This window comes from Sceloporus undulatus, chromosome 1, assembly GCF_019175285.1.
Source record: "Sceloporus undulatus isolate JIND9_A2432 ecotype Alabama chromosome 1, SceUnd_v1.1, whole genome shotgun sequence".
NCBI lineage: Eukaryota > Metazoa > Chordata > Lepidosauria > Squamata > Phrynosomatidae > Sceloporus > Sceloporus undulatus.
Window position 1 is genome coordinate 110,737,426 of NC_056522.1, and position 25,934 is coordinate 110,763,359.

The 25,934-nt window shown below is 38.9% G+C and overlaps 1 protein-coding gene across 4 annotated transcripts in view; it reads left to right on the forward strand.

Moving 5' to 3' along the window:
* SESN1 (sestrin 1) overlaps positions 1 to 25,934 on the forward strand; it is a 56,704-nt gene that overhangs the window by 14,947 nt on the left and 15,823 nt on the right. The window contains exons 1-2 of one of the 4 annotated variants that reach the window (XM_042440415.1): positions 18,780 to 18,881; positions 21,395 to 21,480. The exons of 1 other annotated variant lie outside the window; for it this stretch is intronic. Coding sequence is in view for 2 of the 3 variants with exons in the window: in XM_042440247.1 (XP_042296181.1) it covers positions 18,801 to 18,881 (81 nt within the window). In the remaining variant the exon portion in view is untranslated. Of the gene's footprint in view, positions 1 to 18,751; positions 18,882 to 21,394; positions 21,481 to 25,934 lie in introns of those variants that run through there. 2 more of the 4 variants (XM_042440247.1, XM_042440329.1) reach the window with 2 other exon arrangements.

The following is a 25,934-nucleotide window of genomic DNA, read 5'->3' on the forward strand; positions in this document are numbered from 1 at the left end:
TGCTTTCATGTGTATATTCAGGTCAGACAAAACAGATATTATTTAGTTACACAATAACATCTCACAGCCATCTTTGTTCAGCTCTACAGCTTTCAGTAGAAATAAGGCTCAAGTTTGCGAACAAGAGTAAGATGTGGTTTGCTACAGTTGGGGGTGAATCACCAAGAGATCTGAAGTGGAGTTGAGGGGTTGAGGATGAGGCCTAGTGTGAGATGACAAAAGTAGCACAATCTGGAGTAACTGGCTGTCTTGTAATGAAGATCCCCTCAAGCTGCATGCAGTGCAGCGACAGACTTGCTAACACTATAATAAATAAATAAAAGCATAATTTTTTTGAGATAACTACAAATCATCTATAACTACAAGTGACTTAATAAGATGGATTTATTTTGCTACAGCGCACTGAAAGTCTTATGTGAAGTATGTGCATCCTGCTCTTTAGCCAGAATGGTTTACAAATCAATAAAAGACCGTTCCTGCCCTCTGGCTTGCAGTAAAGTAAGATATAAAATGAAAAAGAGGAAAAAAGCAAATGTAGGTAGCAGTTCTTCAAGTTATAATTCCTGTAATGACTACTGGGATGGAAATAGGCCAAGGGGCCTGATGGAATGGCTACTGCCAGGTGAACCATTGTTGGGAAAGAAGACTCCAAAGTAGTTGGGGTCTTTCTGTCTTGCTCTCTTAAAAAAAATTCCCCTTAGTTTTGTAAAATATATAACCTAGGGATACATTCAAGAAATCTCCCTCCCACACAACATAGCTGGTTTTCTCAGCAAAGCCCTTGTCTTCTTCTGTTGCAATGGCCATCACAAGAAGCAGTTGTTCAGAGACACTGAAAAGTTATAGATTGACAACTTCTTTTTTGAAAAACACTGTACTCCAGGGAATTCTGGCCAGGCTAAATAAGAGGCACCAGATCCCATCTGATCTTGGAAACTAAGCAAGGTCAGCCTTGGGTAGTACTTGGACGGGAGACTACCAGCGAATACCAAGCGCCATAGGGTATATTTCAGAGGAAGGAATTTGCAAAACTACCCCTAAATCTTCCTTGCCTAACAAAATCCTATGAAATTCATGGTGTTGCTGCAAGTTGACAGATTACTTGAAGACATACACATACACACACAAGAAATTCTGCTTATGTTTCTGTCAATTTATTAAAGTCATTTTTAGGTTTCAAAACTGGTTGTTGACACATTGTACTGCCACCCTGACACATTGTACTGCCATGAAAAGCTCTCGGGGCATCAGCCAACTCTTTGGTCAGTGGAGTTGAAAGTAACCACAGCAGTACATGCCAGAAAGATGAAAATATACTACTTCACTTCTTAACTAAGCCTCCAGTGTCTACAATCTTGCAGTTACAGAGAAGCACGATCCATTGTTCCAGGGCTTTTGACTGTTTGCTTCTTCCCCTGTACTCTAATGCTTGTACTGTCTTGTCTGATAAAGAGGTCTGGAGAACTTGAAAGATCATACTTTGTATGCACCACTCCTGTAGCATTCTTGTGGTCTACTGTATTAGTATTGCTCAACTTAGATTTGTGTTTTTTTCCCTACAGACCACAAGATTGCTTTTTTGTGTGTGCTTTATTTTATGTGGCTGTTTCCCAGTTCTTAAACTGTGAAAGGAATTTATTTAGTTTATAGATTTTCACCTAACATGAGAGAGTTGCAGATTGCCATACAACTTTGAAACAAGTTGCTTTCCATCTTCTTAGGAAGTGTTGTTTGGTTTGAATTTTCTCTTAAAGGCCAAGAAAAACATATGAATGTATCTTCAGTGGACATGTGAAATCCTTGCTTGTGAAAAACACATAGCACAGTAACTTTCTGTAAGGAGAGTTGTGGCACTGGAGGTACCTTTGCAAACAATGTATCATGACTGCTGACCTAGAAAAGCCCTCTAAATCCTAATTTTCTACAGTGGCAGAGGATATTCAGTAACCTTTTAACGCCAACTGTTTTTTTCAGCTGGAATCTGTTATGTTTAAGGAATCTTAAATTCATCTAGTGAGACAGACCCAAATCCAGTTGTTAGTCCAGCAAGAATAAACTCATTGAATCAATAAAATACACTCGTCCCCCGGGTTACGAAATTAATTCGTTACTGGCTCACCAATTTCCCATTTAGTGAAGGCACTCTAACTAGAAACAGCAACTGGATTTATGCCAAAATGCAGTAAGCTTTACAGTCAGATCTAGATGCTTCAAATTAGTTAACATTTTTGAGAGGGTGAGAAGTGATGTACCAGTAACTTCTTTTCTAACTATGGTATTTATCTGTAGGTTTGTTTATTTTTATTCAATTTATTTTCCCCCATGTGGGATGCAAAGCAGCAAGTGATATAGAACAGGCTCTCTCCTTCTGTTGATGCCTCCTGTCAAGTAATCCCTTACCACATTTTCAGCCAGTCATTTTTAGCCTATCTTCCGCCTTTGGCTTTGACATTCCATCATTGGCATCTTCCACCAATGTACTCTTTCACTGGACTGCAGTGGCAAGATTTATCTATACAGCACCTAAAAGTTTCCCCAGATCTAACAGTACAGAGACTAATTGAGAAATTCATTATTCCCTGCCTAAGAAAAGAGCAGTTAGTTCTGTACAGGACAGGGATAGCTGGGTCTCAACATTTCCATTGCTAATGGAGTTGAAATTTTGTTTGCTGCCTTTTATTGCCCTTTGTCCCTAGTCCTCACATGGCCAAGAAGGGGCTTCTGCCTGCACTGAAATTTCTCAATGCCATCTTAACTGACAGAACAAAGTAACACCTGAGACAAAATGTAGGCCTGTGACTCCAACGTCATCACCTTTTCCCTGCTGTATGGTTTTTAACATCTTTGCCTGATGAAGAGGCCAGTGAAGCTTTGAAAGCTTGGATGATGCATTTTATCCTTTGGAATTGGCTTAATAAACAAATTGATTCTTTGTGGATTTGGAGTTTTGTTGTATTTTGCTGCATGGCCAATACCACTATTTCTGTCTTGCCAAGACATTCCAGTGATCTTTAAATCTCTCTGGTTTCTAAGGACAGTCAGTTCCCAGTAGGCAGCAGGCAGAGTTTCATACCATGACACTAGTGAGTAATACCTGTAGGCCTCTAATTTGCTTAGAAATGGCATTGAATATACCAGTGGCCTTCGGTTGTGTAAAATCCAGCAACTATGAGGTTACAGTCTTGTATGGCTGTGTACAATCCTTTTCTGGGCTAATTTGGCACTTAAAATATTACAAGGAGGGCTCAGATTTAGTTATTTATCTTCACTTTTAATCCATTCTAAACTCACACTGAGGAGCTTTTCATAAGCCTGCCTTAATGTTTATTTCTATAAAACAGAAGCTACATGTAGGACATGTGGAAACTGTATTTTAATACACTTGTTTGCTGCATATTTTAAAAATGTGGACTAGTATACACAAGGGAGCTATGTCAGTGAGTAAGATGGTTTCCTATTTCCTCTTAAAATTTAAAATATGAAACATAAATTGTGGTATTTCTACCCTGCTTAATTGTCTATGCTTAATTAAATTTAGAAACCATGAAGGATAAAAACTTGTTGATACTTGTTATACAACGCTCTTGTTGTTCTGTTCAGGCCATTCCTTAAGGAATTCCTTTGGTACAATTGAGGCAATTTAGGCATCAATTAGCTGAATGTTTTAAGGACCGGCATCCTAAATTTTATATATATTGTTTTTGCTTTCTTTTTCAGAAGAAACTGGAAAGATGTGGAACAGATCGTCATTTTGTTTTTCATATACTGATTTTAGTCACTTAATCTTTTTGATGTATTGATATCATTAGTCTGTATATAGTTTTTTTAATAAGGTGCTCTGGATTGTTGAGTAGCGAAAAATAACTAACAAAATAATTTTGTAAGAAATCATATTATTTCTATGCAAAGATCAGAAAAACGTAGTGAGCATAATAGCATGTACTTCTAAGAATGTTTGCTTCTTTTATCACAAAATTCACAGAACAATTGTGAAATAGGTATGTTTTTAATATGTCATAATTGCATGCATGTATTTAATGCAAATGCTTACATCAGAGTGTTTACCATGTGTTTTTCCATATGGAAGAAGACTGAGGGATTACTTTGGATGGAAATGTGATCAGATTAATTGTAATAATATTTCTCTCTTCCCCATCAATTCAGATTTGCTGTGGAAAACTCAAATACTGTTGTGGGGGTGTATGTACACATGTAACATATACTGTACATGATTTTTAGTAGAGGCTTTTGTGTGACGTCTGTGTTGTGATTATTTCCTATTACGGTACTACTTCTTGATATCCCAGAGTTTAGAAGAGGGATAGAGCAAGTAGACCTGATGGTGGCAAATACATAATACATAACCCAGAGCTTGATACGCCTTGTAAAGTGTGTGATGTTGGCAGGGATAGCGATTGTCCTGAAAAATGCATCATCATTGGGGCAGAGGGAACTGGATCCTCCACATCTGCAATTTTGCAGTCATAACTGATTGCATTTGGCATTTTTTGTCCTCTTTGGAGAGGTTGGTTCTGACCATGGAGTCATAGCTTTGATTCATTTTGACTGTAAGTCTTATGGAAAATTATGCCCCTTTAACAAAAAACAATTGTTTTGAGGAAAAGTTCATCCTTGCCCATACTTCATTTCAAAGTTCTGTACCCTACCTTTTAAAAAGAGAAATTCAGATACAGATTAGTTGCTGCGCATAAGTCAGTGGCTATCCTGCCCAGACAATCTATGAATTTTTAGGTTTAGAGAGTGGAATGAACAGTAAAGGAGCATGTTTTCTTTCTGAACTGCAGTTGATCCTAAGGGGTACTACTCTATTACCCTTGCTGTTTGTTTGTTCCATCTGCCTTTCATAATAAATCTTAACTGCACAGCTTGATCTTTTCCCTGAAGCAGCCATTCATCATGAAGATTTCAGACAAAAGAGGAAAAACAAGACTCCCTTTGCTGTAATAGGACATAGAGAAATGGCAGCATTGTGCCTTAGCTTTGTGATTGGCTGCAGGAGATCACACCCCTGGAATCTGTTTATCCTCTAAAAATAAGATAGAATCTGCTGTGCATTTCAGTGAAACCTTTTATGCAATGCTTCATAGTCAAACAAACATGATGACAGTATTTGCAAATTATTTGGGTGGGTTAGCTGTAAAGGGAATGAATGTTTCTTTTGAAAACAGCATGTCCTTTATGGGTTGTTGTCTAACAGCTCAAACCCTATGTGTCTTCAAAAGTAAATTCCAATCAACTCAATAGGGCTTACTACCAGGTAAGTGGCAATGGGTTGAGGCTGCACTCTTTGCACAGGTGTTGTGAGAAGGATTTCTGATACAGAAACATATTAATCCACATAAATATTTTTAAGAGCTTTAAAAAAAACACGGACACACAGAGCAAGCTGTGCGAGGACTTAACTGTACTAACTTCTTGCTCAGTGTGTGTGTATATGGAAGAGTAAATATATCGCAAATACACACAGTAGAACAATTGCAACAATAAAATTGGGAAGTGTAAAACAAATATGCAAGATTTAGTTATATTTTCAACAGTCAGATACTGCTTAACTTTTGATTATTAGCAATACTACAAATGGCATAAACTGTACACAATTCCATTAATATTATTCTTTTGCCACTATAAGAAATATCTTTTTAGAAGTATGCTGATAAGGGTAGAGGAAGTGCAGGTTGTGATCAGAGGGTGGTATGCATATACTGTATTCACTTTGTAAAAAATAATCCTTGGAAGTTTCTAGAAATAGTTGCTACTTTGGTTTCTCTTGAAAGCCCAAATAATAAAAACATTTCTAAAATTCTCAAAAGCAATTTGGAGTGAGGGCTATCTATCTAGAGAAAAATTCTATGTTCTTTCAGAAATCCCCTTTCTTGTTGTTGAATAATGTAAATAATGAAAGAGGATAAAACTGAAAAACCCTTTCTGCAAGTGATGCTTACTTATTAAGTGTGTGTTGCCTAAAATACTTGTTAGATTAAAAAAGAGATATCTTCCATTTTCTGTCCTATATTTCCTATGTAGTTTGAGGTATAAACCATGCTGAATGGCCTTTATTTGCCTTTCAAATACAGGCAACACATTTGAAAAGTACATACTTCTTTAATATAGTACTGCATTGTTTCACAAATGGAAGCCAGGACAATTCTAGACAAGCAACATTAGAATATTGTTAAGATGGCAAGGGCTATTAATGAGGAAAAACACACATGCCAGTAGACACTTCCACAATTTACTTTGTCCTGAGTTTGCAGAGAAGGGTGATACCTTATGTTGACCTGTCCTTGCCATTCAGAGTTACACTTTCCCGTCCTATCTGACATTTGATTCCATATCTGCTTCAGAGGGTCCCTGCTGGTGAATTGCAGCACCATCAAAGGTCTGTACAATATGCCATCTAGTTTTGCTTGTATGGGTCTTCAACCTAAAAACTCTTTCAAAGGGGCCTGCTGCTGAAACTAGTGCCTGGCAAAATAATGTACTGTCATTAATGTTTCACTGGAGCTGACCACTCAAAAGGGATTTTTGAGTGTAATGTACACAGTTGCTCTAAATTCGGTCAATTAAGTGTAGACTTGGAACATACATGCATTGTACATGAAGTGTAATAATTTGGGGCCTGAACAGACTGGCCAAAATAAAGCTGCTTCTGGCCACTTTGGAAGGGTGCTGTTTAAATTACACATGCATCCTAAGAGGCCAGAAGCCACACCAAAGCCACACTCCAGTCCTAAGGACTGAAGCGTAGCTTTGGCACAGCTTCTGGCCTCTTATGATACATGTGTCATTTAAACAGCATACCTCCAAAGTGACCCAAAGCAGCTTTATTTTGGCCTGTCTGTTCAGCCCCATGGTGACCAGCAACATTACTGGGAAAAGAAAATCCAGACATTTTTAGAATGTCTTTAAAATGAATAACCAGCCCTAAAATTAAAACATTGTCTTTGTATACAGAGTGGCTGTGAAGTATTTCTCTCTGTGTGTGCTCACCTTCAAGTTCCCTGTCAACGTATGGTGACCCTATGCATGTAATAGTGTTTTCTTTGGCAAAGAATGGTCAGAGGTGGGTTTTCACTGAAAATGAATACGCTTCATAGCTATTCTAATTTATTTTACAATTCAAAATGTGAAATAGTTTACTCCTTCAGATGGATAGCCAAGTTTTTATAGAAGCTCTAAATTTTAAAGTAATAATAAACAATGGAGACCTCCTGGGGAGACTTTTAATTTGTCAAATTCTAAAACTTCCTCTGTTTGGCAGTAAGTAGGAGGTAGTTTCCTCTTCAGTTGCAATTGTTCCCTGCTCTCAGTCCTCACGATCTTGTGCTGGTGTTCTCAGTGACTGCTCTACCATATGAGATAAGGTGTAATATAACAAAGTAGCTCTGTCTAAATATTTTTGGAATGCAGGAGTCCCAAGTCAAATGTTTGAAACCCAATTTCAGAGTAATTGCTACAGAAAATACTTTAGAGGATGGTGTGAGATTGAACTGAAATATTTGGTTAAAACTGTTGTATGTGGCAAGTGTTGTTTTTTTTAAGAGTGAGACTGAGATTCTAGTACCTGGCTTTCAGGAATTGTTGGGTGCAAACCAGGGAATTTATGTATTTATAGATGATAAGTAATTGTTATGCAATATCCACGGATTTCATCGTGAGCTCCAAGAGGATTTGGAACTGTGAATACATGAAGATCAAGTATTACCACATGACAAAAGAGTTTCAGAAGGCATACGGCTCAAGCAAAAATGACTTCTCATGCTATTACTCCTGGTAAAATGTTCAACTCTATGGATACCAGTTAGACACTGGACTCTTGAATTGAGATCATATGCTCAGTTTGATGCAATGTCTCAGTCTTTTTCAGGTTTGAACAATATTTGGAAATCTTTTGCTATTAGAGCAGCATTTATTAACTTGCATTAAACATACAATGTATAAATATCCTTCAAGGGAGCTTTTTATACTACTTGTTATGGAAACTGTCGTAACCTGTATACAGAAAAGGACCAATTTAGGGAGTCAACATGCACAGGAGCCTATTACTTCATTTTAGCCACACATTTGCATTAATCCCTATATTTACAATGTTACTTATAGCTGACAAGCTCAAAATAACTCAACCACATTGCTATCTTAAAATTTGTTTTTATCCCATTTTTAGCTTCAGTACCAGGCAAATTTAAATCTTGGTATTCTTTATAAATTATTTTATGTATATGAGTGCTGGCCCCACAGGATATTCTATCCATTAAATAAATATTTTAGGTTATGTATACCTAATATGGAACAGGTCTCGATTTTTTAAAAAAAGCCCTGTATTTACAACTGTAGTCCCATCTGGTATACTGAAACTTTTCAAAACTTTACAGTGGTAGTACTGTTACTTCATAGCAAGCAATGCTGATCTTTGGTTTGGACACCTGGAGCTGGTGGCATTCCTAGTATTCAGTGTGAAAGTGGCTGTTCTATAGGAGAGACAATGGCATCTCTTGGGACCACTTCATACATGCTATATTTTATATATCTGCCTAGAAAACTATTTCCATATAGGAAACAAGCCCCACATGCAATTCATGCATGATTTGTCAACCTTAGAGTGGTCATACATGGCTGACTATACACAGATTTCGTGCTAATTCCTGCATGGGTTGTCACCTGTGCATATGGGCTTAATTTAATATAGCCTTCATTAAATGTTTTATCTTTGGGGGAGAAATATTAATTTTGCTTTTGGGGACAAAACATCATCTTGGGGTTCTTATTAAGACATAAAGTCAGTTTGTAAATATTTTAATAAATACAATAATATATAAAGCAGTTCTTTGATACTTAGTCATTTGACTGTCCCTGACAAATTGTCACTAAACAGCTTGTCTATGTAGGAGGCCTTAGAAAAGAAAAATGACGTGTTTTTGGCAATGGCTAAGCTGGCAATGGGGTGGAGATGGATATGTAATGTTTTTCACATATGTTGTTGTGATATTACTGGCTTATTCTTATTTTTCTACCTGTGACATGGGGACAGGCTTAAAAAATAATAATCTAGAAACCATATAGTTAGTTGTTGTTTCTTAAGCAGAGTTTAGAGATAAATGTAGATAGGACTCTTTCCAAGAATGTGTTTGCCACTACAGTATGTTCTCACCAAATGAGGAAAAAGTATTTCTGGTGAACACTGAAGAGGCTTAGTAATAGCTACTGCTCAGCAACCTGCATAAATGGAATTCTCATCCGTCTGCAGTAGTCTGTCATAGAAGTTATAAAGCTGTATAGTACACAAACAATGTCTTGGAGTCAAAAATGCTGCCTATTTATAGCATTTCAGGATTAGAAAAATATCTACTGCTGGCCTGGTCACTACCCTTTTGCATTCACCAAGCTGAACATGTTTATACTTTTTAAGTCCTGATGCAGTTAATTAAAGCAATGGCAGAATCCCTAATGTTTTCATTTACTTCTATAATCTCTGGGCCTTCTAATTTTAGAAGTAAGGGTAGGACAATGGTTCCAAGAAGACATTCTCCATAATGCTACTAAAGCTATGTCAACACTTTGTAAGATCTGTGTTTCTGGTAAAGGAGCTATACAACTGCATTTCCTACATCTTGCAGTAAGCAATTCACTTCAGTTAGCTGAGAAAGAGTTTTCCTGGCAGTGCTTTTGGCCTTGCATATATGGCAGTGGAACAGACCCAGGCTTGGGCTGCATCTACACTGAAGAAATTATGCAGTTTGACACTGCTTTAACTGCCATGGTTCAGTGCTATGGCATACTGGGATTTGTAGTTTTTTGTGGCACCAGAGGTCACTGACAGAGAAGGCTAAACAGCTCACAAAACTACAAATCCCAAAATTCCGTAGCCTCAGTTGTGTCAAACTGCATTAATTCTGCAGTGCAGATGCAGCCTCAGTCATTTGCAGATCCACTTAAATTAATGAGACTTAAGTTAGTAATGACTAACTTAAGTCTCATATAGTTTGGTCAGTTTCCTCCTGATGTGACCAAGTCTGGATCCAACCCACTGACTCCCTTATCTAAGCATTACATGATATGGGAAGCTACTTCTAGGACAGATACGATGAAACTGATAGTTCAGATTATACAGTGGTTTAAAGTAGGAGAGAATGGCAGCTAGGCAGGATAAACTGGTCATATCTTCATATTAAACACAGTTATTAAATTACATGTGGCAGAAAATTGCTAGCTTTCAATGGAGATGGCAGTTAGATATAACTAATAAACAAGAATTATTTCCCTTGCTGCCTTAAAATACCATTTTTGAATAGTTGATGGATTACTTTGTACTGAGTTTGGAGAAATCCATTTATATAAAATATGTGAAGTCACAGGTATGCATAGGTTTTTATAGTACCAAATGGATATGGGTAAATCATATTACCATTTATGTGACCAGTGTCCACTTAAAGTAAGTGAGGTGGGCTTTCCTGAAAAAGTAGAACTGGAAAATGTTCAAGTGTTCTAAATAATGTTATCTGATTTACTGGTTTAAATATTATATTTAAACACATTCAGAGCTTTATGCAGAAATTATTTTATTGGAATATTTGTAATTAGTGAGAATAGCATATATTTTCCTTATTTAACAAAAATGACTACACCTAAAAGAACACTATTTTTCCAAGGCCACATACTTTGAGAACTGTACCTGATATATCTTATATCAACCGTTTAACTTCCTTTTTTTGCTAAGATATAACTTCCCTCACTCACTTTCTATACTAATCAGTTCCATTTCACTTTGAGAAAAAAAACAACCCTCAGTACTATCTGAATGTTTTAGTTCACTAAAAGAGGGATGCGAGTCTCTGGTGCTGTGATGCTTTGAGCATTGGACTATGACTCTGGAGATCAGGGTTCAGATTCCTTGTTCAGCCATGGATACCCACCTAAGGCAAGCCACACTCTCTCAGCTTCAAAGGCAAAGGTAACCTCTCTCTCAACAAATTTTGCCAAGAAAACCCTGTGATAGATTTCACTTTAGGATTACCCTAAGTCAGAAAAGACTTGAAGGCACTTACACTGACTGAGAAACAAGAGATCTTGTGAAACAGAAACAAGCTTAGCAGTTCTTTCATTTGTAAGTCTGTTCTTTTGAGCACTAAGGTTTGTCAATACTTGTCTTATAAAACTTCATATCCTATACTTAGCCCATCTCACATGATTGATTGCAATGCAACAGGCTATACAACTATGATAAGCATACAGTAGATCCATAGATATATCTGTGGTGTGGAAAAATTTCCATGGAAAAATACAGCACTGGAAATTTTTCCACCCCACATCTTTGGCCCAAACACATCTCCTCACTTTGCTACTCTATGAGCAGCTGCTAATTGCACATGTTTATTTTCTTATGGACATTACCTTTTATCCCCTGCATGGCATATGATCATTGTGGGAAAGTTACTGGCTTCATTTTGGAAACCAAGCAAAATTTCTCTTCACCACATACTGTGGGAGAAGATATTTCAGTATACTAAAGGACAGACAGTATACCTACTCTGTTGGGCTTCTGAGTGGTTTAGGATCTATTTTAAGATGGTTGCGTTGATCTATTAAAAAACATCTTCCGTAAAGCTATCTAGATTTTAAGGGTTTTATTTAAGGATTTATCATGATAGTGACATGCCTTTTAAGCATGTTTTCCTCCTTTATTCTGTAAACATGTTTTGTACTAACTAAACTGGGAGAACTTAAAATAGTTGTAGTATCAAGTATGGGTAGGAAAGGAGTTAAACAAGATTCTGAACAATCCTGTTAAAAATGCACTGAGATTAGAAGTCATGATATAAGCTAAATTATAAAGACGAAAAACTACACTGTATAAGGCCATACCTAAATAACTATAAATGAATAAAATAAGGCAACTGTAGTCTGCTTCTGAAACTGCTAATTTTCTTAGAGCACTTTTGAATTGGGTATCAGATTTTTCTTTCTCCCAGAAGAGTACTGAAATAATCTTAGAAACTACACATGGGAATGAAACCCGTTAAAGGTGAAGCATTTTACTAAGGAAGCATTCAGATGTACACAACAGGAACATCTGAACCAAGGTAAATCTTAGAAATACACAGAGAATATGCACAATGTATCTTATAATACAACATGAAGCCAAACAGAGTAACAATCCAACAGTCCTTTGGTTTTTAAAACATAACCACCATCTGCTGTTTTGATTCTACAAGTCTAATCTGTAAAGACTTGTTAATTTGCGTCTCATTTCAGCTCTTGAAACTTCAGTCAGGTTTTTCTTTAAAACGAAAGGCAATTAAAAGTTGCTTGAGGAGGCTGGCCTTTTGGAGGTTTTGAGAAGCCGAGCTTCGAGCTTCGTACCTGTTTGTCTGATCTCCGATTGGGTAAAAACTGTTGCTAGGCTCGTGTCTTTGTTCCTGGGCAAAATTAGAAACTTGAGCATGACCTGTTTGAACTGCTTTCCTCGGTTTTGTTTGCCTCGCTTTCTGTAAACCCTAGAAAGCCCCAGATTGTGTGCAGAATGAGTCAGTGCAGTTTGTCACAGAAGCATAGCATGCTAGTAGTGCATCTCTTCCTCCTTTTCCAGGAGATTGTTTTGTTCACATGAATATAAGTTAATACAGTTGGCTCGCCATATCCACGGATTCTTAATCCATGGATGGTTGAAAATATTCCAAAAAGATATAAATTCCCAAAAGCAAACCTTGGTTTTGCCATTTTATATAAGGGACACCATTTCACTATGCCACTGTATATAATGGGGCTTGTGCATCCATGGATTTTGGTATGCTCAGAGGGTTCAGGAACCAAACCCCAGTGGATACCAAGGGCCTGCTGTAATGTTAAGATTTTGTGTGTGAAGTTCTTCAGGACAAGATGTGGACACTTCCAGAATCAGAACATGTCATGCTTCCACCTCCTCACAGGAGGAGAAGGTTAAGTATTGAGAAATCCTGGTATTTTTCCTCTGCTCACTAAAATGGAAGTATAGTCAGCCCTCCACATTTGCAGCTTTGACTTTTGTGGATTTGTTTATTCATGAATTTGAGGAAGCTGTTTTCTCTAGCGATATCTACATCTTCCATTATGACTCTGTGGTCAACCTCTGGCAGAGTCATGCTGTAGGACCTAAAGAAAACACTTCTCTAGGCCTTCCAGTGCTCTATGTTGACCATAGAGCTGTACTGGAGGACATAGAGATTCCTAGATAGGCTCTCTCTCAGGTTAAAAAAATTGTGATTTTTTTATTTGTAATTTTTCCACTTTCTTGGGGGCCCTGAGCCTCTCACCCCAGAGAATGTAGAGGGCCCATTGTAAGTGTTTTCTGAGATGGGAAACGACAGAGAAGCAGCATCATAGTAAGTGGAGCCTAGTATCCTGTGAACAAATAGTGTAGCATAATAGTGAGGTCATCCAGATGTCATTGGCCTGCAACTCCCAGCATTCTTCACTGTTGCCTATGGCTGTGGGAACTTGGAGTTCAACAATATCTGGAGGCCACATGATTCCTCTCCAGTTTTAAGGTATAGTCGTACTTTTGTCTTCATAGTTTTTCCTTACTTTAACTTTGCTGGAATAGGAAAGAGTTAAAATGCATTAAAGGCAGAGTGTGTGTGTGTGTGTGTGTGCTTACAGTGCAGTAATTGTGTGAACATAAACATCAGTGGAAATGACTGCAGGAGGTAAACGCATGAAAACAGCAGTGGAGAAAAAACATTGTAACTGGTCAAATTAATGTAATGGTGTCTATCAGCAAAGCTATCCGACTTGCTAGAGAAAAATAGCATTAACTCTGTGCTAGAAGGAAAGTCCCAGTAGTTCAATGCTTTGGAATACTGGAAATGTCCAGCAAAGGGGAGCAAATATCTGGCTTCTTGGATATAGAATCATAGAATTGGAAGAGACCTCCATCCAGTCCAATCCCATTCTGCCATACAGGAAAATGCAATCAAAGCACCCCCCCACCACCACCACCCACAGATGGCCATCCAGCCTCTGTTTAAAAACCTCCAAAGAAATAGACACTATTAGCATATATTCATTCCACTGTCAAACAGCTCAGCTTTGCTTTTGTTTTTGTTTGTCAGAGTCCCAAGATGCCTCACCTGCAGTCAAGGCAAAAGACATACAGTTCAAAATTAAAGAGCTTCCTTCCTTTCTTTTTTCCTGTCTTAAAAAGAAAGGAGGGATAACAATAGAAGCAGCTTTTGAATTTTGAAATATGAAAAAAAAAAAACCACATAGGAAAGAGTAAAGGCAGAGAATACTGATCAAGAAGTGCACAAAAGATACATATTTATGTCTTAGGTATGGAGGGGGGAGGGTAATGGGTTTATGTTTTGTTGGTAGATGTCGTCTCAGTTTATGTCTCTTGTTTATGTTTTTATGTGTAAACACAATAAAAAGCATTGTCAAATTTTAAAAAGAGCTTAAGAATCTGTTTTCAGTATTAAAAGTGAGTTCAGAGTCCTTCACACAAGTCCACGCTCTCCTTTTCAGCAGGTGAAAAAATAGTAATTTTGTTGTGGCTGCTATAAAACAATTAGGAGTCAGCAACAAGAGGGGGGGGGGGAGGATTATTTTTGTCCACGCCCATTTCCAGAGTTGAAGGAAGCCAGTTTCCAATGAAGTTGTGACTCTGATCAAAGGGCTGCTTCACAGTTATGTATTTTTCTGATGCTTTAAAACAAAATACAAGTTGTTTTAGTAACTTTCTGCACATAGCCAAAATTCACAGCAGCTAAATAAATGATTCCCCACATATTATTACCAAGATATATGGTGATTAATCTGTATTAAATAGGATAATGTGTGAAGCAGCCTCAGCACAACTTCTTTGTATGTTTAGTATATTTGAGGCCTCTTTTATTACTAATTATATTTGTTGGTTGAATGTGCATGTATAGCAGTGATTAAAAGTTTAGCTTGTGCTCTTAAGAAGACTGCAATACATCTTAAACAGTTTTTTTTGTGACATACAAGCAAAATATAGGCATCCATCATCCTGTCATAGTCATGAGCACTAACATGTTTTTGCAGTTTCAGCAGTTTTCTTCCCTTAGGGGTGGTATGTCTTGTAAACACTGTGTAGCATCGGTACACAAATCCTCAGAGTTCATGTGCTCTTTAGTGCGCAAGGGAATTATGTACTGAGTAAACTGAAACTTTGGTTCCTGCAACCTTATTTTTCTATATCCTTTCTTGAAATACTGTTGACTTACCCGTGCTAAGTAACACAAATTGAATCAACACACAAGAAGCATCATATTGTTTAAAGAACTTTAAGGATCTTTACATATCAGAATTTGGGAATGATGGGAGCTTATGGAAATACATTAGAAGAGTACTTTTCAGTGTAACTTCAAGAAATCTTTCTTTCAAGCTTTGTGAGAAAGAGTTGTTGACTGAGGCTACAAAAGTTATGCTTCATGCAAACAAATTTAGGAAGCTGTTTCTCTATGAACTTAACAGTTTGTGGCCTAACTAGTACATACAACAAGTTCTTCATTGCCAGTTAGAGTACTAACCTGGCCCCTGTATTCAAAAGGGTCTAGGTAAGAAAGTGAAATCATCTCCTTGACAGAGATAAATCTAAATTAAGCAGTTAACCTTTAAACTCATGCTAGCCCAACACTCATTTTTCAGAAAGTGGTTCAAATGCCCTGCTATACTAATACAAATTCTAAAACATGCCTGTGTTAGACTGGAAAATCAGTTTATAAATGGATCTTGCAGCACCTTTGAAACTAACTGAAGAATAGAAGTTGGTAGCATGAGCTCATAAACTTGAGTCTACTTCCACAGATGCCTCAGATCCAAATGCATCTGAGGAAGTAGGCTCAAGTCTATGAAAGCTCATGCTACCAACTCCTTTCTTTCAGTTAGTCTCAAAAGTGCTCCAAGGTCCCTTTACATAGTAATTATAAATTATGTGAATTTAGTATTAGCCATAGCAATTAGTAAGTGCAGCTAAATTAAAATGTGTATACTGTACGTTATCCTGGCTTTGTGAATCAAATGCATAAAATCTTAGGCTGGATGCTGGTAAATCAAATGCACAATACTACATCCACTCGAACCTAAGGTTGTTAAGTCTTTCCTGTATGGAATTTTCTGAAATTTCAGAATTCATAAGAAATGGTGGAACTAGAACTTGGCTTGATATTGCCTGCAAAATTCTTGCCAATTGGTCCGCAAGCAATAACAATTGTATGTGTGTAAAGAAGATGCTGAAGGTCAGCAAGTCACTTGGGATGCTTCCAGATGAGGTCTTTATTCTGTACTTCCCCAGCTTCAAGCTTTGACTTTTCTGTGTGTGTGTGTGTGTATGTGGGTGGGTGTGTCCAGGTGAAGTCACTTTCCATTTGTAACTTCCTTGTCTTTTTGTGACCCACCTTGAATACAGTGTATACTGTACGTTATCCTGGAAAAATTGTTGAGAAGGAAGCAATAGAATGGACTCACAATGCTTTTTAGTTTTGAATGCTGAAAGCCTTGTCTGGATGCATTCAAGGAGGCTGTGCCATCATGATAACAGGGTCCTCTTCACTCTGCAGCTCTTATCCTGAACTGGCACCTTCATTTCATGTGTTGCAGTCAAAGAATCCTGCAAACAGGTGGAAGAAAATTGAGCAATTTTATAAAACAAAATACAACACAGGGTGCAAAAATGCCCCTTCTCCTTAACAACAGGAAGATGCAGGCAGTAAATATGATTGGGCCCCAAAGAGGTAAACAACAGAAACAGCACAAAAAAAATCCCTTGGCCCCAACTCGCCCCTGGAAAGCGCCAGTGTTTATGAAAGCTGAAGTGATTTTGGCTCACAGCGAAAATGCACCTAGTGCCATACTGCATGGCCACACTCTCTCCAGCATTGTATTTATTTGATTTGGCAGAGACAAAATTACACAGACACCCAGAGTGCTTTTCCAGATGTGTTATGTAGTCTCTTCATAGAATCATAGTATTGGAAGAGACAAGGGCCATCCAGTCCAACCCCATTCTGCCATGCAGGAACTCACAATCAAAACACCCCAACAGATGGCAGTTCAGCCTCTATTTAAAAACCTCCAAAGAAAAGGCCACTGAAAAGAACAAAACAGCCTATTCCTTCTGGAGAGACTTTTGGAGGAGGCAGTGTGGTGTAGTGGTTTGATCATTGGACTATGGGTCTGGAAAGCAGGGTTTAAATCCCTGCTCAGCCATGGAAACCCACTGGGCAAGTTTCTCAGACTCACAGGATTACATTTGCAAACCTCCTCTGATGAAACCTACCAAGAAAATCCTGGAATAGGGTTGCCATACGTCAGGAAATGATTGAAGCAGACACACAACTTCTCCATCCATTACTCACATCACTACAACCACACTGGTTCTCTTCAGTTTGTTGTTGTTGTTTGCCTTCCAAGTTGTTGCCAAATTATGGTGACCCTAAGGTGAGTGAATCATGGGGTTGCCATAATTTGAAAACATACAACAACAAACATGAGGCACACACACACACAAGGCACACACAGACAGCATACATGAGGCACACACACACAGACAATATGAGGTACACACAGAAAAACAAACATGAGGTAGAACCCACGTAACATGAGGCACATACACGAGGCACAAAATAACAACAAACATGAGGCATACACACACACACAACAAAAAACATGAAGTGGACACAACATGAGGCACACACAACAAACATGAGACATACGAACACACAAAACAACAAACATGAGGCATGCATAATAACAATATACATGAGGTACACCCACACAATATGAGGCACACCCACAAAACATGAGGTGCACACACAACAACAACATGCATAAGATGTTGTTGATGTGTGCCTTAGAGTCATTTCTGACTTATGGCGACCCTAAGGCAAAACTATCATGGGGGTTTTCTTGGCAGGATTTGTTCAGAGGGGGTTTGGCATTGATAACCTCTGAGGCTGAGAGAGAGTGACTTGCCCAAGGCCACTCAATGGGTTTCCATGGCTGAGCCAGGATTTGAACCCTACTCTCCGGTGGCATAGCCTAACACTCAAATCACTACACAACACTGATTGTGTGTGTGTATATAATTTTATATCTATAACCCTCCTTTGGAGTTATCCCCCTTTGGTGGTGGGCCTGCCAGCAGGCACCCAGCCTTTACCCCCTTCCGAAGGGGAGCAGGTGTTCCTGGCTGGGTGCCTGGGGCCGGGGCCTGGGCCTGGCAGGAAGCAGTCTGAGGCCAGCAGTCCACCAGGTGAGATGGAGCATGTAGGTAGCAAGCAGCATGTCCACACAGCAGCAGGAGGTACTACACATCTCTTTCCTGGGGTGGTGAGTGGCCTGTTGTTCTCTCCTCTTCCCCCCCACAACAACAACAACCACAAGGCACACAACCCCTCCTTCCCAGGTCCAGAACACAGTGCAGAAATAACCCAGCTTTAACTGCCCTGGGAACTGTATTTCTGTGAGACATTTAGCCTAATTCTCTGTCAGAACCACAGTGTGTGTGTGTGTGTGTGTGTGTGTTCTGGTGCCACCATAAACTACAATTCCCAGGATCCCCTAGCACTGAGCCAGGGGTTATCTCTGCAGTGTGTTTTTGGACCAGGCTTGCCTTGTGAGGGCGGGTGCTTGCCCGCCCCCTTGGCCTCGGTCCTCCTCGCCATTGGCCGGCAGCGGGAAAAGGGGCGGGGCCGGAGCAGGCGCTGGAGTGGTGGTTTCTGCCAGAGCTCAGAGTGGCGGCGGCTGCTGCTGAGAGCGGAGGTCGTGGCTCTCTCCTGACAGGGATGAAGGTGGCGGGCGACGCTGGGCTGAGTCCTCACAGGGGCTGCGCAGGGAGGACGCCCTTGGGCTGCACCCGGCTGCAGGTAGAGCTCTGCCTTGCCCTGGCAGCAGCAGCAGGGGAGGAGAGGGCGGGATTTGCAACCACCGCCTGGCAGAGGAGGCTGGTCTGCAAGGCGGCGCATGACTACTACTACTATTGTTATTATTATTACTATCAATAATAGCAATAATAACATTAATAATAATAACATAGCAATAATGAAGTTATACTTTATATAGCGCTTTATTAATAATATACATATTTAATATATTTAATGATATACCTATTGAGTATAACAATTTACACATATTAACAATAACAGCAATAATAAAATTATTATTATTAAAATATTTTATTAAAATAAAATTATTAAGAATATAGCAATAATGAAATTATTGAAATGCTATTAAAATAAATTTATTATTAATATAGCAATAATGATATTATTATTAAAATATTATTATTATTATTATTATTATTATTATTATTATTATTATTATTATTATTTAAATATGATGATGATGATGATGATATAAATCAGTGATGCCCAAACTTTGGAGCTCTAGGTATTTTGGACTTCAACTCCCAGGATTCTTGGCTCTCAGTGACAATGAGCGGGGCTTCTGGGAGTTGAAGTCCAAAACTCCTTGAGGACCAAGGTTTGGCTATCACTGATTTAGGTGATGATGATGGTGGTGGTGATTTGGAGCAGTGATTCCCACACTTTAGTCCTACAAGTGTTTTGGTCTCCACATCACAGAAGCCCCAGCCATACATAGCCAACAGCTTGGAATTCTGGGATCTGAGGTCCAAAACAACTGGAGGACAAAAGTTTGGGAATCATTGATTAGAGCATTGGTTCTCAAACTTCGGTCCTCCTACTATACTGTTAGAGTATAGTATTTGAGTGTTTGTACCCTGTTATTTATAGAGCCACAAAGGCTCTCAGAGGGGCTTACAGTTTGGTCCAAACACACTGCAGAAATAATCCAGCATAGACCACTTTAACTGCCCTGAGTCAGTTGTAGGAAATCCTGGGAACTGTAGTTTGTTGTGGCACCAGAGCTCTCTAACAGAGAAGGCTAAATGTCTCACCAAACACTAGCATTCAGCCCTTGCATTCAGCCAGGGTAGTTAAAGCAGTCTCAAGCTGGATTATTTCTGCAGTATGTCTTGGACTGCTGTTAATTTGATAGTTCCCTGCCCTCGGGTTTACAATCTAAAAAATTATTTTACTTTATTTTGTTTATAATTTTTTAAAATTTTATTTTAGCTATTTTATTTTATTTAATAAGCCGTCATAAGGAAGACTGTGAGGGTGCATCTACACTGTAGGAATAAATGCAGTTTGATACCACTTAACTGCTCTGGTGCCATCCTACACTATCCTAGGATTTGTAGTTTTGTGAGACACCAGCACTCTTTGGCAGAGAAGAGTGAAGACCTTGTAAAACTACAGATCCAGGATTCCACCGGATGAACTACAGCTCACCCATGAATCCCACTGGGTTACCTTGGGGAAGTCACACTTTCTCAGCCTCCAAGGATGGCAATGGCAAACCTTCTCTGAACAAATCTTGCCAATAAGACCTCATGATAGCTTTGGCTTAGGGTCACCATAAGTCAGAAACAACTTGACGGCACACAACAACAACAACAACAACAACAACAACAAACATTATTTAAAATAACTGCATTATTTCTACAGTGTAGGTGCACCCGGAGCTGCAGCACTTCTGGAAAGCTTCCCCTTTCTATCATCATAATATCTAGGAGGAGAAAATGGAATCTAGCAGCATATTGAAGTCTGATATTTAGCATGAACCTTGAGCTATGATTTCCACAAAAGTTCATGCTAAAATATAAAAGTACAGTGACATCAGAATCCACAAAACAGTGGCCTGTTACAGACTGCCAAAATAAAGCTGCTTCAGGTCTCTTTGGAGGTATGCTGTTTAAATGATGCATGCATCCTAAGAATCCGGAAGCTGCACCAAAGCTGCACTCCAGTGCTTAGGAATGGAGTGTGGCTTTGGCGCGACCTCCAGACTCTTAGGACCCATGCATCATTTAAATAGTATACCTCCAAAGAGACCCGAAGCAGCTTTATTTTGGCAGTCTGTAACAGGCCAGTGATACCTTTATGGGCCCAACCCAAATGCATAATGCAAGCTTTCAAAGCTCCACTGGCTTCTTCATCAGGCTTCTATCATTGTAATTTGTTTCATGGCCAACAGAGTTACCCCTAAACACGTTTCCCGGGTGCTAAAATAAAAACTAAAGGTGCTGCTAGTTTCTCTCCCCCCTACGCTGCAACAGACTTACACAGCTGATTTGAACATTAACACCTTAAAGGTGTTTCTTTGTCATTTCAGCTTCTCAACTTTAAAAAGCCTATTGCAGAAAGAAGGCAATAGCCAGCTCCTTGGGGATGCTGCTGGGGGCATTGTGATAGCACTTAGATGAATTTCAAAGTAACTTTTAAATCTCAACTTTATAGTTTACTGTGTTGATGGTGTTTGGGCTTTTGGAAACAATCTGTGCCACAATTCACAGATCTGAACAACATGGTAAACTGATGAGAAGATACTTGGAAGATCTTTGGCCACTTAAAAGCTGCAGAAAGATAATTTTTGCATCAGGTAAAGGGAAGTACATCAAAAAGCATGGCATTATTATCTTTACAAGTCTCTTGGTGCATTTCAAGATTGGTATCAAAGTACTTCATTCCATTTCAATGCACAGTTTTTTTCATTATAAAACTGTTAAAACTGCTGAGCAGAAATCATAGGGAAGTAGATTTTTTCTAAACATTGGAGATGGGGACGGAGAGAACCTGTTTGTGCATTTTGTGTGCTGGTGGTTAACTATTAACACAAAATATGTGTGGCTTTTAGTTGGAGATGCTGTGATTGCATCCTGCATTTAGTGGAGGCACGATTGGATGACTTTCAGAATCCAAATGCAAATTGTCTCCATTCTGTAACCTTCATTAGTTGAGAGAACTGCATGCCATACATTGCAGTGGTTGGTTGCATGTTTCTTTTATAGCCCCAAAATGTTTATTATGGTTTGTTCATAGAGGGCAGTATCCTTTCCCTGAAAGCTTTCTGCAGCTGTAAACAATTTGCTTTATTTTGGAACAATTCAAGAAGCTCTTGCATAAAGCTGACACTGTTTTTCGCAGTGTGAGAGTGGTAGAGAAGTAAAAAAAAGTTGTAATACAGGCATTCCAAGTGCCAGAAATTTGTTCTAGCATAATCCCCTTTAAATATGTATTGTGTCTGAGGTCCCTTCAAAACTACCTTTTCAGTATGGTAGTTCAAGTGCTACCTATGTACTGTATTGTGGGTAGAATTGCACTATTAACTGCTAAGACAGTAAATACATTGGTAAAGGTTGCCAATTATTGGTAAGGAATTAAAAAGTCTCAATGTGAGCATCCTTCATGAATCAAGATGATCAATTTCAGAGGACCTATTGGTGGAATACTATCTAAGTAAAGTTCTCTAAGGGGTTTAGCAGACAGACAGGGAAAACTGGGCCAATCTTGGTTTTTATGAAAGCAAGTGGAAGCCTCACTGTCTGCAATGCCCACGATGAAGGCAGGCCAAACCCCCATAGGACAGTCCACACCACGTGGCATCAATCCACACCTTTTTTTGGCGTCCCCCCATGCATGTGCACCATCACATGAATACACCACCTGAGACCACCAGTTTCCACCCTCTTTCCACCCAGCTGCCATCCTATTGAATGCCCTGTATGACTGGCCACACAGTTGCATGAACAATACATCACCTTATAGTATATCAGTGTGCCCAGTGACACATTGGCAAAGCACGATCATGGAGGCCCCCCATACAAGTCCCCTTTCTCCTCCTCCATCTCATTCCCCCTTTTGGACTATCTGGTTTGTATATGTTTGCATTATTGGCAACGCACAGTGTTTCTCGTACTTTCTCATCATGGGTTGTGTGACATATGATGGGTCTATGGTGCAGCTGGCCACTTGTGTGCCTGTATGCTCAAATGAAAAAAGTGTATGGCAAATAATGGTGCCAGTGGCTGCATCCTTCTGGTCCCAGGATGCTTGCTCCAGACTGCTTCCACACACTACCTGGGCTTTCCTGCACTTGCACCATGCTGGTTATATGCTGGTGCAATGAGGCACATTTTCCACATTAAAGTGGAATATCAGAGCTTTTTTTTTGCTCCAGTTTTTAGCCCCAGAGTGAAGCTTGGTGTCAGTTTCCACCTGGTTTGGCACTGTATGTTGTCTGAATAGGTAGGCTTAAAGTCGGTGTGAAGCTGTTTTATTTTGCCAGTGCAGACATTCCCTTAGTAAAGAGAACTGATAGATTGCCTTATTTTACTGTAAATAACAAGATACTTTTATGGATAAGTGCATAGGAAATAAACACTTATCTTAGCCAAAGCATAAACCCATAAACCACATTTTGGGGGCTCTTGGAAACACCACTATTGTTGTTTCTAGCTGAAATGAAAACATGAAGTGTACTTTTGAATGTATATCAGAGATGCAGTTTGGCACTACAGTACTTTAACTAATAGAGAGTATGAGAGAGATGTCAAAATGACCTGGAAAGCGATGCCAATTATTATTATCAAGCATTAACAGCTTCGTGGTCAGTGACTTATGTCTTCAAGTGATATTGAGATTGGCTTGGCTTATAAATACCCCCCACATAACTAAGTCAGTAGTGTAGTATGGTTTTAGTACTACACTGTAGTCATACTGAAATGTGAGAACAACTGAGTTCAAGAAATGTACTGTGAGAAAATTCTCCATAGTAAATTGCACACAGACCTGTTTCGCTTCACTTTTCTCCCTCTTGAGTGAGATTAATGTTATCTGTTATTTGAAAGTAAGTATTTGTTTATGTAGAATTTATCACATTGTGGCCACAGATTAAATCTGGTGCTATTTGTATACTCACCAGGAAACAAAGCAAAATAATCAAGGAGCTAGGCTGGATTAAATATTAAAAGCTTTTTGCTTTTCTATAAGGCTTGAGTAGTGAATTTACATCATTTTACAATTTACGTTACACACAGGACCAGAAGTCTGTAAAGCCTGCTACTCTTTAGTTCCTGATTCCTACTCTTAAATTGGGAAAACAAGAACTTTAATCAAATAAGGAAATACTTATTGCCATGACCCTTAGAAAGATAGTGGTCCTTGGACACACTCTAGGTGTTTCTAGATTATCTGTTGTTCCCTATCCTTTATTTAATCATCCATTTTCTCTATATCACCTGTCCTTAAGACTAAATATAAGTAGAAATCCAGAATTCATGTGTCAAAAGTTCTAAAAGGCAGCAAGTGTCCATGTAATACACATAGAACTATCTTTGTGTAACCTGGGAATTAGAGAAGCAAATGCTCAAGAAATGGACTCTGAATGTACTGCTTATCTGCCTTGTTTTTTCTCCCATTGCTGTGATTTTAAGAAAAATAAAACTAGCCTATAAATCTAGAAAATGCTGGAAACTGGACGAACTTTTAAAAGAAAGTTTCAGCAACTTGAAGCTACACAAAAAACTTTAGCCTGTGTCCCCATGTTGTTTACATTAGGTAACTCCAGGGAATCTCTAGTTTTAAAACAATAAGTTGCTTATTTGACTGCACAGGCAAAACATTTTCTAGCTGAACATTTTCCCTTGGGCTGCAGTCCTAAACTATGTTAGTAGAGAATAAGCTCCACTTAAACAGATTTAAGACTTATTTTGCAAAGGATTATATGTCTGTGCCAATGGTTACCACAAATGGCTATGAAATTTAATACACTGAAGCATTGCATAGGGATGCCTCTCACTTTTTTTACTTTTTCTCAGTACAAAAAATAAGACACAACTGGCTTCTACAATACCTGTGTATTGAAGCTTTGCATTAGAACTCTGTTGGCACATCTTTTCTTTTGCACATGTGTATAAATCCTGCCCTGTTTGTCTTATTTCATCTGATTAGATAAAACCAGAAGCTTTTCCTGGCTAGAGAGTGAGTTTATGGCTACCTCACAAGTGTCAATTTTTCATGTAATTGGAGTTCTAAAAAAACAAACACCATCCACCTTGGCAGTGTGCCAAGCGAAAACTGGTTTCTCAGTAAATGGGTTTACGGGGTGGGGTTACTCTCAAGGTGGTCTAGTAGAGAGCCTGACTCCTCTTTTTCTTCCAGTCTTTTGCAAGCTTTATTACTACAGTACCAGGTTGGTTATCTTTCAGAAGGGCAAATTTTGCCTCAGGCCTCCAGTTGATGATCTCTGCTAGAGATTGCTTCCTGGTCCATAAAGATGTTTGCAGACCTTAAGATGCAAACTATTTTTTCCCTCACATGCCTCACACACACACCCCAAACCCATGTAATGTGAGAAGTGGCCCTAAACCTTGTTTTTCCCAGGAAAATGAACCAGGAGCAGGAGATGGGGGGAAAAACAATACTTATTCAGTACAGTTGGACACAACTTGACAACCTTGTCAAAGGGGTAAAATGCCTTTACCGTTACAGTTGTTTGACTTAACACTGCATCACATGTTACAAAATGACTGAATCCTATATGGATTTTTCTATGGTGGACTCTTGATGTGAAGCAATGGATCTCTGCCTGTCTGTCGGTCTCTCTTTTACTACATACATACTACCCAGAGCTGTGGCTGGCCCTAGTTCATACTGTATGTGTATGTGCATATAGGTGAGTTGTTACGACATTCATTGTAAAGGCATATGGTAACTTCACCCATTTTGTCTACATGCTGTGGGCCCAGAGGTTCTCCCACACTGACTTCCGCAATCAACTGCCTGCAAAATTTTTGGTTGTGCATTGAAGCAAGTCCTTTATTTCAGTGAAAGTTTTGTGGTAAATGGTGTTTCAAGTTGGCTCTAAATTTATCTGACCGATTACTTGCTTGTACTTTGTCATTTTAAAATTGCCAACCTAGAAGTGTTTTGCATTTACTTTTGTGGTTAAAGCACCCAACTCCCTTCACCCCCTCAAACCTTCGATAAGATTACAGCTGTGCTGCCTCCTGAAAGATACTGAGAGATTTCATACTTGTGGTCTGCGGATGTACA